The sequence below is a fragment of the Danio rerio genome, chromosome 7 (genome assembly GCF_049306965.1).
Source record: "Danio rerio strain Tuebingen ecotype United States chromosome 7, GRCz12tu, whole genome shotgun sequence".
NCBI lineage: Eukaryota > Metazoa > Chordata > Actinopteri > Cypriniformes > Danionidae > Danio > Danio rerio.
In genome coordinates this window covers 43,864,256-43,879,099 of record NC_133182.1, presented here as the reverse complement: position 1 = coordinate 43,879,099, position 14,844 = coordinate 43,864,256, and the positions used below count along the sequence as shown (strand labels likewise).

General features: G+C 34.7%; 1 protein-coding gene across 16 annotated transcripts in view; it reads left to right on the top strand.

The window, feature by feature from the left end:
- cdh8 (cadherin 8) overlaps positions 1–14,844 on the top strand; it is a 288,795-nt gene that overhangs the window by 104,073 nt on the left and 169,878 nt on the right. For 6 of the 16 annotated variants that reach the window (XM_073907192.1, XM_073907188.1, XM_073907194.1 and 3 more), the window contains 2 exons: positions 5,734–5,911; positions 10,017–10,522. The exons of 6 other annotated variants lie outside the window; for them this stretch is intronic. In XM_073907192.1, coding sequence (XP_073763293.1) covers positions 10,265–10,522 — 258 coding nt within the window. In that variant the 5' untranslated portion in view covers positions 5,734–5,911; positions 10,017–10,264. Of the gene's footprint in view, positions 1–5,733; positions 5,912–8,216; positions 8,476–10,016; positions 10,523–14,844 lie in introns of those variants that run through there. 4 more of the 16 variants (XM_073907196.1, XM_073907197.1, XM_073907195.1 and 1 more) reach the window with 2 other exon arrangements.

Here is a 14,844-nt window from a genome sequence, read left to right as displayed (position 1 = left end):
AACCACTGAGTGGTATGGTACGGTACAGGTCACCTTTATCAGGCTTGCTAAAAGGGTACTGTACCAATGGTACTATTTTGGTGGGGGTGATGTATGACAGAAAGTTTCAGTCGATATCATTCTCGATCAAGGAAATGTCAACGTAAAGCTGTACAGGTCGTTCACATACAGTTGAAGTCAAAATTATTAGCCCTCCTTAATTATTAGGCCCCCTGTTTATTTTTTCAGAATTTCTGTTTAACGGAAGGAACACATTTCTACACATTTTTCAACACATTTCTAAACATAATAGTTTTAATAGCTCATTTTATAATAATTTTATTATTGCCATGATGACAGTAAATAATATTTCATTATATATTTTATAAGACACTTCTATACAGCTTAAAGCAGGGGTCACCAATCCTGGTCCTGGAGGGCCGGTGTCCCTGCAGGGTTTAGCTCCATCTTGCCTCAACACACCTGCCTGGATGTTTCAAGTATACCTAGTAAGACCTTGATTAGCTTGTTCAGGTGTGTTTGATTAGGGTTGGAACTAAAATCTGCAGGACACCGGCCCTCCAGGAACAAGTTTGGTGACCACTGTCTTAAAGTGTCATTTAAAGGTTTAACTAGGTTAATTAGGTTAACTAGGCAGGTTAGGGTAATTAGGCAAGTTATTTTATAACGATGGTTTGTTCTGTAGATTATTGTAAAAAAATATAGCTTAAAGGGACTAATAATTTTGTCCCTAAAAGGATGTTTAAGTAATTATAAACTGCTTTTATTCGAGCTGAAATAAACAAATAAGACTTTCTCCTGAAATAAAAAATATTATCAGACAGACATGCGGTGAGAAAGTGAAACCACTCGCGGTTTAGACAGCCTTGTAAACACCTACAGGCACAGGGTAGATTCTTTTTTTCTATTTAGTTTGTGGTGGTTCATCAAGACGATGACAAGGTTTGTTTGAGCTCGGGTTGACCATAGCTCATCATTATATGTATATTATTACGGTGTAGTGTCTCGGCTGTGTTTTCAAAAATAGTGGTGTCTTTGTTTTCAATCTAAAAAATATGTGATGAGTGATGTATCTCTGTAAAAAAAGTTGTGCATCTTGCTTCACATTTTGGTTCCTTTTTGTTGTGCAAGGTAACCATTGCAAAGGGTACCTAAAAAGTGGTATGATACGTTTCGCTTTTTAGTACTTTTTGACTGTGGAAAAAAAGTTGACCGAACCGTACCGTATCACTACTGCACCATTAGATTATGTGCCAGACCATTTCTCTGTGTTTCGCTGGTAATGTCTTTAAATAAATTATTATTTAAGCCTATTTAATTATTCCTATTTTATTATTTATGCACAATAATTAAGACATAAAATGAGAGAGTAAAATATAAGCAATAACGAAAATATGAATGAAAAAAAGCTTATGTATAGTCTTCGTCCTATCACTTTAAAATATCAAACACTGTACATCTCTCTATATTTAGGCTAAAACACTGCTTTATTTATTTATTTATTTATTTATTTATTTATTTATTTATTTGTGTATATAATTATGCGTTTGTAAATTCATTTCAGATTTATGGCTATATTTCTTTAATTTTACTTTTCAAAATGAATCCTCATTTCACTTAACAAGTTTACAATTATATTTAAGCTTGTTGACAAGTTGTTAATGATTTATGAATAAATTATTTTGCTTTGTTTTGTTATTTCATCTTCCTTTACAAGTAGCAGGGTATTTACACCTACTGCATATTTCTGTACGTTCGCATCCCGTTACCTTGTGCCCTCTGATGGCATAGTCTTAATCCTCTAGTGCGGCGGTTGTGCCTCTCACGGTGAAAATGGTTATTTTGAAGTGTCACCCACTAATTATATGTATCTTTTCTGGGTATTACCAATTGTTTCACAAGAAAATACCCTTATTGGATATCAAAAAGATGTCTAGATGTCTAACTACAGACAGTGGATGGGAATGTTCACATACTCTTGCGTTTGATGGAGAAAAATTCTGTAATGGCCTGGGGCTGAGTAAATAATCAAGAAAAAATCATTATTGCATGATCTGGTACTTTAACTGACAGTGATGACATCATTGAAACATTTGCATATTGATTTACGATTGGTCTTGGCCTCCTTGCCTACATCCAGCTATTCAAACCCACCTCTACACTGCACAGTTACAGTATTGATTCTAGTGCACAGCTGGCTGAAAATAAGACATTTGCTTAGTGTCAAGACAGCGACAAAGCAGCTCTGATGCGCCATTTCATTTACATAAAATCATTTACACAGAACCAAAAGCCAATGAAGTCTAATCTTACCTAAAACTCGAACACTAATCTTTCACTGCTTTGCATTTCCTCCAGGATGCAAATCTCGCCTTACTCATACCCATACAGAAGTTAGGATAGAGAAGAAAAGAGGTTGCGGTGTCAGATGGCATTACTTTATTTGTTATTTGTATCCCAGAGATTCTATTACGCTGAATGAACACTCACTTTGCAGGAATGGAGAGTCATCCACCTGAAACTGTTATTATACAGTTGAAACTGCTCTTTAAAGAATAGTGTCTCTTTCTTGCTTTGGTTCAGGTGAAATCGATAAACACAGTCCATTATCTTCTTGTCTTGTAGGATTGTTTTGAATGGTGAGCCCAATGGTGATGCTCATTCACCCTGAGACCGGATTCCCAGCCACAGTCATTAAATGTTGTATTAAATAAATTCAATATTTTATTTCATGTCTTGAAAATATGCAAGCAGTTTTTATTATGGATGTATGTATGAATGTATGTATGAATGTATGTATGTATGTATGTATGTATGTATTGTAATTGTCTTTTGAAACCAATTTAACAAGTAAGCATTTAATGGAATTAAGAAGGAATAAAAGTATAAAGTTATGTCCATAAATATTTGGACATCAACACAATGCCAACATTTTGGCTCTATACACCAACACATTGGATTTGAAATGAAACGAACAAGATGTGCTTTAACTGCACACTGTCAGCTTTAATTTCAGGGTATTTATCCAAATCAGGTGAAAGCTGTAGCAATTACAACAGTTATCTTATGTGCCTCCCAATTGTTAAGGGTCCAAAAGTAATTAGGCAATTTGCTTCTATGCTGTTCCATGGCCAGGTGTGTGTTTTTCCCTCATTATCCTAATTATAGTGAGCGGTGCTTTACAGTGCAGATGGAGAATGACCCAAAGCATACTGCAAAAGCAGCCAAAGAGATTTTGAATGTAGAGAAGTGGAACATTACATAATGGCCAAGTTAATCACCTGAACTGAATCCGATTGAGCTTGCATTTGACTTGCTGAAGACAAAACTGAAGGGAAAATGCCCCAATAACGAACAGGAACTGAATATAGTTGCTGTAGAGGCCTGGCAGAGCACCACCAGGAATAAAACTCAGTAGCTGGTGATGTCTGTGCATTCCAGACTTTAGGCTGTAGTTGACAGCAAAGGTTTTGCAACCAAGTATTAAAAAGTGAAAGTTTGATTCATGATTATTATTCTGTCCGATTACTTTTGGTCCCTTAACAAGTGGGAGGCACATATGCAAACTGTTGTAATTCCTATAGCGTTTACCTGATTTGGATGTAAATACCCTCATTGAAAAATAATTTCATTTAAAATCCATTGTGTTGGTGTACAGAGCCAGAAACGTTACAATTGTACATTTATGAACCTAACTATATATATATATATATATATATATATATATATATATATATATATATATATATATATATATATATATATATATATATATATATATATGAAGAACCAAAACAACCAACTTCTAGCTTTACTGTATATGAATCAATGCATTTTAAGAATTTTTAGGTGTGAATATTTTGATGTTGCTGTTTATTTATTTATTAATTTGGTGCTTTTTTGAAATTGTGTAAAATTTTGGAGATTTGAGCTCATTACTCACCGATGCACCTCTTAGAATCTACATGATTACACTTCTTGGGATGGCTATGATTAATTTATTTCTCTGCAGTAGATAAACATCTTGTGTTTCATTTAGATTATAAGCTGTCTTTACTTTTGTTAATCTTTAATTTGATGTAGGTTATTATAGCTGTTGTATGTTTTATAGGCTTTGAACTCTGTTTAAAAATATTATAATGTCTGAAGATATTTGTTCAAGTAACGTCAGTCAAAACCCTCTCTCTTTCTCTCTTCTGTCATAATGGTCTTCAAAATGCAATACACTATTAACTTCAATAAAGCAACCTAACATTCCTTTGTTGCCAATTCTAAAGTGATGTATTTCAATTAGTAATGGAGGCTTTAAACTGGTGTTAAACTGTCAATTTGATATTTGAATCAGTGGCAGAAAACCACTGGACTTTTTTAAAGACTTTCCATACTTCTTGGTTATTTATTTACATCATCATCATCATATTTATATCAAACCATGCAAAATGCAATTTCAAAGGATAGCTATGTCTCTATATCACAATCTCTCTGAGTAGGCCATGAAGTAAATAGTTTTAGCTTTTTTTGTTTTGATTTTTACAGTTTGATTAAAAAATGGGTATGAAAAAATAAATTAATAAAACAAATAGTTATTATCTTACCAGTTATTAATTACATAAATTAAATGTTTCATCATATATTTCCTATCCAAAATGGAGAAATGTAAACATTAAACTTTCTAACATCTAACAAAATAAATGCAATTCAGGCCAGTGTTTGGCCATAAAAGTGTGAGGGTACGGGTATGGAAAAACATGTCAGCCTGATTTATGAATCACAAGACATTAAATTCAAGCTAGTCACAACTCTTCAGTAAGTAAGACAATTGTTTTAGACGTAGCCTCGCATCTATGGGAAACAGCTGGGAAAATCCCCAGGTAATTGCCTCTCTAAATGATTTGATGTAAATGCAGAGACAAATGAATAAATCACGCCTTGTTTCCTGTTTGTTTGTCGAGGCTGTTGTCGCCATTTGCAAATGACAGGGCTGAGGTGTGTGGAGAAGGTGGCAGCAGTTCACGGCGCACCAGGCCTGTGATTAATTCCACTGACAATGTAGTAACCAATGATCGATTGAGGAAGCTTGGGCTGTAAAGACCGTTTCCCCTTCACTTACTATGGCTTTTTCAGAAGACGTCTGATATTTTGATCACCGGTAAAGGCTGTGTCAGTGGAATTAATCAATGACAGGGAGAAATATCCACTGGAGAGCAACTTGACAAACTGCATGGCAGAACCAAAATAGAGTTAAAGAGGATGTCGAGCAGGATGCAAAATGAGAGCAGTTCAAAATCCATTATTTTTTTATTGAGGGGAGATTTATTTGTTTTAATTAATATTTATATCATCAGTGTTATTTTTAGGATTTTGACAGGTGATTTTGCATTGTTCATTGATTGAAGATAAAGCTAAAAACAGGTCTACAAATGGTGGAAAGTAGCTTTACAAACCTGATATGTGACTAGAAAAAAAATTGCATTACATATTTGAGTAATACAGATATAAAATCTATATAACAATAGTGTTATTTTTATTTATTTATTTATTTTTTGTAAAGTGTTATATTACCGTCAGATTTATTGTGATCGATATCTTGCTTAACTGTCTGTCACGGTTGCTCTGACTAGCATGTGTTGTATGTGTGCAGTTATTTTTATTTGGTTAGTTATTATTCATATTGCTTTTTATACAAAGCTTTATATCTTGCAAGGAGGGTTTATTGAACGTCTGTATCGGCAGGATTTAATCCCCAAGTTTAACTGACCACAGTCCAGAAAACTCCTGACGTCTGCTTGATGTTCGGCCGCTAGAGGGAGCCAGCTGAATCAGAGCTCAGTGTCTCTACCTGAATTCTCAATGCATGTGGACAAGAAACGTGTCAAGACAGCCTGGTGCACTAATGGATTCTGAGAAGCTGGTGGGTTTGATTTTATATATTTACTCGTTTAAAGGTTGAGTGAATAGGCTGGGTGTTCTCAAATAATGCTTTTTAATTACAATCTTACGCAGCATTAGTTTAGGATCCCAAGTGAAGATATCAAAACAGGTGCTGGTTGTTTTTGTATGAAGTAAATCCGAAAATCTAGCAGTACAGATGTGGGTTTAAAGATGAAATTGCCAAATCAGATCTTGAAACTTATCGTGTATCAGTCAGCTCATTTGTATGTCCTACTTTTAGAGTTTTTTTTTTTTTTTTTTTTTTTTTTGGATGTGTTCTGAAAAGAACTGCTCAGTGCTGCTTCGATACAAATATAATTTAGGGTAAGGTTGGTTTTATATTGGCACATTCGTTCAGTGACAGCTCCATACCTTGTTTACCATGGTACTTTGAATATTCAGACTGAAATAACATGTAAGTATGACTTCAAAACAAGATTAGCACTATTTAATTGACTGTGAACACTTGTATTTTGATGGTTGTTGTCTGCTAATATGATTTCACTATTTAGAATTTTTAATTAATACATTTCTGAGATTATATTATTAATGATAAAGACTGAATGTGAGAATATAAAACCAATTTTACCTAAGTACAAATGCATAGCCTATACATGCTTGAAGAATATTAAGAGACCTCTTGAAAATTGTCTGGATCTACTCAGTTTATCAGTTATGCATTTTATTCTGTAAATGCCTGACAAACTTTTTCATTTGTTATGGTTGGATATTTGTGAAATTCAATCAACTATGAATTTCCTAACTCTTGATGCTTCCATTGGCATTGTGTTAGAAATATGTAACATTAGAAATATGGCTTTTGTTTTAAACACACACACACACACACATCTTAATGAATTTTTTTTTTTGAAGGAAGTTTATTCAGTAGATTATAAATAGCAAAGAAAAGATTATGAAAAAAAGTAGTAAATTTTGATTTCTTAAAAAATCTGCACATTTCCAAGTGGTCTCCTAATAGTAAATTTTTTAATTATTATTTTTTTCTGCAATGTATAAGCTGTTGATAACACTCTCAGAAATAAAGGTATTGGGAGCTGTGACTTTTGACCCATCAACACCGTAGAGCAAGTTGAATGGTCGTTTACAAAATTGTATGCTAAACTGAACTTTTTAAATTGATATATTTTTGTAAACTATACAAAAAAAAGGTGTACACTTAAAAAAAAAAAAAAAAAGGGCTCGCAGCTTGCCCATACAGTACTTACTTAAAATGAGCTGAAAGAACACAATTTTTTTATTATTTTTTTGGGGACAACTTAATTGTTTAATTATCAACCCGCTTAAGTTGGTTCAGTTAACTTTGATTTGTGTTGGGACAACATGAATGAATTCCATGGAAGTCTTAATTTTGTACAGTGTAAGCTACATCAAAAAAGTAGTTAAATGTGTTTTATCCAATAGATTCTCAACCCTGAAATGTTATCCTATTTTTTTTTTTTTTTGTATTATTATCTATTTACATATTGGTATTTCTTTTTTTTTTTTTTTTTTTTTTTTTTTTTTTTTTTTTTTTTTTTTTTTTTACAACCAGAGGCTGTACAATGCTGTGACATCTTGGCAGACTCATTGATTTTTACTGTGACTGATGACCATTCCAAAATGGCAGATGTGTTTGCATACCTGGAACAGATTAATATGGTTTCAGCTCATACATTTTTATGTAGATCATGTCCAAGTCATGTTTGCTTGATGTTTCCGTCACGAAAGTGTGCTTTCAGTTACATCACGTGTGCATCAGTTTAACTGTTGCGCGCAATGTATTGTTCTGCAGCAACTGGAAACCAAAACAAATAACAGGGCATTTACGCTTACAGGGCGTTAGTTTAAAGTTGGGTATTGGTTGCTTACATGGACCATACGTAATTGCCAGTTGAGTATATATAATTGCCAAATTATATACCCCATATAAAAATAATTTTCAGCACTGGCTGCAAATATGCTGCTATTTACAAAACAGCAGCACAGACGTCCTGGCCATGTAAAATCTAATTACATTCCTATCACGAGCCGGAAAAGCAAAGGACCGTCGCACAAGTGACAAGACGCGGCGCACGTACCTATGCTTTGTTAGCAGAATGCATTTAGAAAAGGTAGGAAGAAATACCAACACTAACGCACTGACATGAAAAGTTGAATATTCCCAGTGAAGGGCGCGTGCATTCGTTGCCAGGGCTGAGGACCTGCCTCTTTATCAGCCCAATGAGCGCGGCAGAGGGGAGGCTCTTCCCACCAAACACCTCTCGTCCATCTCTCCTCACTCCTCCACTCAGCGAGCGGGCTTGCCGGAGCTCACCGACACCCTGTCAACGCTAAGCCACACAACTGTACGGATCCTAATTGTTCCCAACCGCGTCTGTCAACTCATTTCCTTGACTGTTTTCTCTTGAATATTCACTTAACAGAAGACTGACAAAACGACAAGTGCCAGCAGTATTGCGAAACAAGTCACGTCTTTAATATTTCCTTCTCTAATGTTTCCTATCTTCTGTGAATGGCATGGAACGGACGTCCGGATGAGATACGGTAAGTGTTAAAGAATCATTAACAGGCGTAGGAAGGGTTTTACTTCGTATTTGTCGTTTGGATAAAAGCGCGTGCTTTTTTGTTGTTTTTTTTTACTCGAGTGAAATACTGGATGTTTTCTTTGATGCTGTTTGCGCTACAGTGATTGATCCGAGAGGGAGACAGATTGACAGCCTGCAGACAATACCATAAACACCCGTAGTTCTTAATTTGTTTTGCATGTCGTGCTGGAATGCTGTGCATCGGATATGTGTGTTAAGTTAAAAGAAGAACGTCCTTGTTAATCAACTTAAGCCAACTCGCCGCAATGTATGCTTTGTATTAATGTAAGCCACTTCTAGAGCATCCATCTCTGCTTCTAAAGTATCGTCATTTTGTCTCTCCAAAGTCAAAGCGTCTGTTAATTGTAAGCGAGTTTTCTATGAGGAGCTGTCCACTCTTGGTGGTGCTGAAATTCGCCAGTGATTCAAGCATCACCGCAGCTCGCCGCGTCTGTGTATGGTGTTAGTGTGCAGTAAAGCTTTACTGCTCGCCGAAGTTACACTGCATGTGGAAGCTGCGCGTTTTAAATGTATGGCTTGCTTACTAGCCCTCAGGGCAATTATTTAAATGAAATGTGTGCAAGAAAACAAATAAAGAGTGGTCTAGTGCATTAGGAGATTAAAAGACTGAATTCCTCTTAGCCACCTTTCTGCTGCCTATTGATGCCTGGAAACATATGAAATAACAGATAACAGAGTTCTCCAGCGGATGCTGCTCGAAACCATTCAGCTCAGTAATCCGGTTTAGTGAAAGGCAGCTTACGATTGTTATGTGGTCAACCAGGAAAAAAGAGAAAGAAAATAAAAGAATAATAATCAAGTGCATGGATAAATTGCTAAATAATATAGTCATCATGTAAGGTCTGTCATATTGTCAGAAATGCACATTCAATAAATGAATAGGAATCTAATTCTTCATAAAAGCAAAGATCTTGCAAATACGTAATGCTGTAATATGTCAAGGACATTGAAAGCAATTGGTTCAGGGAAATGAAAGCAGCTCACGAGCATGAAGAGATACTGCTGTTCTCCACTCTCATTTCAAGTTTGCTGCATTTATAGTCTGCTGCAGTCATATGTCAAAATTATGGTGTTTTTATTCTACTTTTTGTTCCTCAAAATTGCTGTGAGCCATCATTCAGGAGATTTTGATGGTAATTGTATCAAATTTAAAACTTAATATTACATAATAAAAACATCCGATAACATTTAGTTTTCTTTCAAATAAGTTATTAATGTTAAATATTAATACTCATAAATATTGGTGTTCTAAGGAAGACACGGACACAACAAATGTTGTAATCTAAAACTGTAATCAGCTTGTTTGTACTTCCTAAATGTTTATTAGAGAACAAAAAAAACAAACAAACAGATGTGCTCTGACTTTTTATTTAGCTGTTCTGATGTCAGATCAACCTGACCTTGAAAGTTCACTTCTCAAGCTTGTCAGTTTTATTTACATGCACTTCCTGTAAGTGTGCATTTGTCTCTTCCCTGCAGATCTCTTTCATTGACGAACCAACTAATGGATGTCGCATTTGTCCACACGTCTCCCCGCTCTGCGTTCTGGAGACAGATCAGAGCGCATCCGTGACCCTCCTCGCAACATGAACTCAAGCTGGGGGATACGTAGAACAAAAGAGTAACCATTCAGCTGACCGTCAGCTGGCCAACCCCTGATTTTTGGAGGGGAAGCAAAAAGAAAAAGAAAAAAAAAGAGGAAGGCGGCAAAGAAAAATTCTTCAAAAATGCCCAAACGAGGAGAGGAGATGCAGCGAGATCTATGGACTTCTCTCCTGCTAGTGTGGATTACTTGTGTGCCGTACTCTTCCATGGCTCCGTTAAACAATCAGTCACAAAGTTTACAAACGGCATCAGCCATGATCCCGCGAAACCGGCCAAGCGAAGGACAAAGAATCCTCAGTCGTGCCAAGAGAGGATGGGTTTGGAATCAAATGTTTGTGTTGGAGGAGTTCTCTGGACCCGATCCAATTCTGGTTGGCAGGGTGAGTAGTCTAATTGTCGGCTGAATATTAAGCTTACTTATCATGTGGAAACATTAATTCTGCTGCCTCGATGCCTTTTCGTTTGACATTTTGTGAAGGAGCAATAATTGCCGTGAAGAAGAGGGGCAAGGTTGGCATTGCTGACTCTCGCGCAGTTTCCGTCTTTAACAGTTCAATTAGGCCAAGGAAAAATACAGCTCTGGATGCTAATTTATGCATGGTGTTGTATTTCACAGGCTGTGAGAGTTTTCTGCTGTGCGTACGCTTTGAAGGGAAGCTCAAAGTGAGTTTTACAGGTGGAATGTGCAGTATAGGCGAGGTGGAGATATGGAGATAATTACGGGATAGGAGAGTGACCTGGCACCAGACCTGTGCAGAGAGCTCTCGGTCCTGAGAGGGCTATAGCAAGAGCAGGCCAAAGCAGCTTGTTCACAGATCACTGCAAGCGTGAACCTCAGGAGCCCAACCTGGCACTATATGCTTGTCCAACCACTAGCACTTCACCGTAGCCAACAAGACATACTCTGAATGTTTGTTTGTTTGCTTTCTTCAAACTGGATTTTTGATTTTTGTTTAGGTTAGTTTGTTAGTTTGTGTGTGCGCTTTGTATGTCCCCACATGTATCACAAGATCAGTAAATTTTGATCTTGTGGGGACATTTTTTTTTTTTGGTCCCATGAGGAAAATGTCTCATATATTGGATAGAAAGAAGTATTTTGCAAATGTAAAAATGCTATTTGGTTCCTGTGAGGTTTAGGGGTACACTGAAACAAATAATTAAAGATGATTCCTTGGATTTACAGTTTTTTTTTTTTTTTTTTTTTTAAGTTAAGTGGTTGGAAACAATTTATTTGGGCTGAATTTAAAGTAAAGACTTAATTTGAACATTGCTAAATTTGTTTAAATTCAACATATAAATTGTTTGCAACAGTGTCACTGACAACATTTTTTTTCAGTGTAGAGATATGGGATAGCAAGTACAATATGTACAGTTAAGAAACCATTATGTCTACAGGAACTCCCAAAACAGATAACTCTGCAAAAGTGTGCATTTGTGTGAGCGTGTGCTTGTATGTGTTTGTGTGTGTGAATAAGTAATATTACAACCATTTCTGAGTAATAACGTTGTAAAAGGTTAATTTAGACATTCACTGTAAAAAAAATGCTGGGTTCCACATAATTGATTTGTGTTGGGACAACATAAAAGAATTAAGTTAACTTACTAGTTTTTACAAATTTAAGTGGATTAAGCATTAAAACAATTAAATTGCCCCAATGAAATCTAATTAATGGTGTTGTTTCAGCTTATTTTAAATAAGTAGTTTTAACAAGCAACAAAAATATAATAATATAATAATTGTTATTAGTAATTTAAAACTTAAAAAAATACAATTTATTATAAAAAAATGATATATGTGAGTATAAACATGATCGTTTAGATGGACACTTTTATATCTAAACTACAAAACATGCAGCTTTCATTTATTTACATTTGTTTTCTCCATACATGTAAACATGTAAATGTTTACTTATTTCTTGGAAGCAACCTATCGCTATATACAGGTATGTTGTTTCCTTTTTTACATTAATATATGTTGCTCTGAATGGCAATGTAACTTCATTTAACATATTTTCATACCATAAATAATTTCTGCTCATTTTAAGTTAACACCAAATTGGGTCATCTTGTCTTTTAACCATACTGTATGTGCTACATTTGTACATTTTAAAATACAGATGATCTCAGATTTATTAGCCCACCTTTGTTTTGTTTTTGGTTTTTTATATTTCCCTAATTATGTTTAAGAGAGCAAGGGAATTTTTAAATGACAGTATGTAATATTTTTTTATTAGTATCCTAATATTTTTTTTTCTTCTGGAAAGTCTTATTTGTTTTATTTTGACAAGAATAAAAGTTATAATAATAATAATAAAAAAAAAATCTAAGATCAAAATTATTAGCACCTTTAAGCTATATTTTTATTGTTATACAATAACTTGCCTATAATTACCCATACCTAGTTAACCCAATTAACCTAGTTAGGCCTTTAAATGTCACTTTAAGCTGTATAGAATTGTCTTAAAAATATCTAGTAAAATATGATTTACTCTCATTACAGCAAGGATAAAATAAATCAGTTATTAGAAATGAGTTATTAAAACTGTTATGATTTAGAAATGTGTTGAATTTTAGTTAATTTCTTTCTCTCCGTTAAACAGAAATTAGGGAAAAGAATAAACAGGGGGGCTAATAATTTCAGGGGGCTAATAATTCTGACTTCAACTGTATATAAATTGATATTTTTAAAGACATTTGTAATTTAAATAATGAATGAATAAATAAAAGTTTAACTGTAAGGTCACATTACGAGCTTCACTGCACTAATTGAACACTATCCTCACCATCAGTGAGGTGGAAAACGCCATCCTTTGTATGTCCAAAATTTGGCAGGGCCTCAGCTAATTAAGGCCCCTCACTAGAATTCTACAGTGTTTCTGCATGCCTCCTCCTGTCATTCGGGCATGTGAATAAAACATTGCGCTCTCATGCGGCCTTTACACCTGCGTTTTCCCAGTATCGGCCAGACACAAAAAAGTCCTTAAGAGCGGCATCAATTTTTCAAGAGCTGCAATTAAACAGCCTTTGTTGGATTCTGCCTTAGCTTTTGATCAGCACAAATGCATAAACATACGCAACAAATGGGCTCCCCGTGATGATCTCTTAGCTATAAGGGCAAATGAGTGTGATGCTTTCAGTCTGACGCATCTACAGCGCTATAGGGCTCTCTGTGCATGATGGAGACAGCTGGGAGTCTCAGACGGTGACGTGCCGTTCTGCTCCTCTCTAATGTGTTGTGCTTTATTTAACACCAAGTATTTGTGCTGGTGAGCAGAATGATTGTCTGTAGGATGACAGTGCACACACTGTAAAACCTGATAAGTTCATATTGCTCAAAACATTTGTGGAAATGTATTGCCTCAAACATTTAAGCACAAACTTTTATTTTCTTAAGTTACAGTAGTAGAACTTAATTGCATTGTTTACTACATTAGCATATTTGTGATGAGTGTTAAGCACACAGATGTCTCTCATTAAACACTACAGTGTTTGTCATGTTGCTGATTATAATTGAATTGAAAATTTCATAAATTAATTTGTACAACATGCATGATTAAGTGTTAACAATAGCATATGTTAAAGTAGCTATCAAATAAAGTATGTTTTATACATTTGCATAATACAGTTGTTGATCATTCAGTATGTATAAGCTTAAAGTATTTCATTTATTTAAATTTTTACTTGTCATCACAAAGGAAATGTTACAAAATTTCAGCATAAGTGAAACCCCAGCATGGAACTCCCAACGTTGTAAGCACAGTACAACACTATAGTCAGAATTATTAGCCCCCTTTATTATTATTTTTTTTATATTTCCTGAATGATGTTTAACAGAGCAAGGAAAATTTCACAATATGTCTGATAATATTTTTTCTTCTGGAAAAAAGTCTTATTTGTTTTATTTCGGCTAGAATAAAAGCAATTTTTAATTTTTTAAACACCATTTTTGCACCCCTTCATGCTAATTTTTTTTCATTAGTCAACAGAACAAACTATCATTATACAATAACTTGCCTAAATACCCTAACCTGCCTAGTTAACCTAATTAAACTAGTTAACCCTTTAAATGTAGTTTTAAGCTGCATGGAAGTGTCTTGAAAAAAATCTAGTTAAATATTATTTACTGTCATCGTGGCAAAGATTAAAATAAATCAGTTATTAGAAATGAGCTATTAAAACTATTATGTTTAGAAATGTGTTGAAAAAAAATAGTCTCTCCGTTAAACTGAAATTGAAGAAAAAAAATGAATGGGGGGCTAATAATTCAGGGGGGCTAATAATTCTGACTTCTGTATGTGTATGCATGTTAATTAGCTGGTTCTGTATTTTGTGGTTGTTTTTTTTTCCTTCCTTCTAAATTTATGGTTATGAAATGCATTATGGCAGTGGTTCCCAATTGTTTTTTTTTTTGTTTTTTTTTTCGTTTTTTTGCCTGAGACCCCTTTTTCCCCTGGAAAAAAAAATATTGTAAGGCCCCCCTTCCACTTTTAATTATATGATATTATTATAAGTTTGCAGTAGGTATGACAAAAAAGGGTTGTTTTCAAACAATCAATATGTTTATAGCCTAATGTAAAATATAAAAGCTAAACATCAGAAGGCAATTTGTACTAGGTACACCTTGTGGTATTGGGAATGAGTCGTCTGCAAATGTCTTATTCAGTAAAGTACAGTTAACAAGAACTTTGGCACAGATAATGCA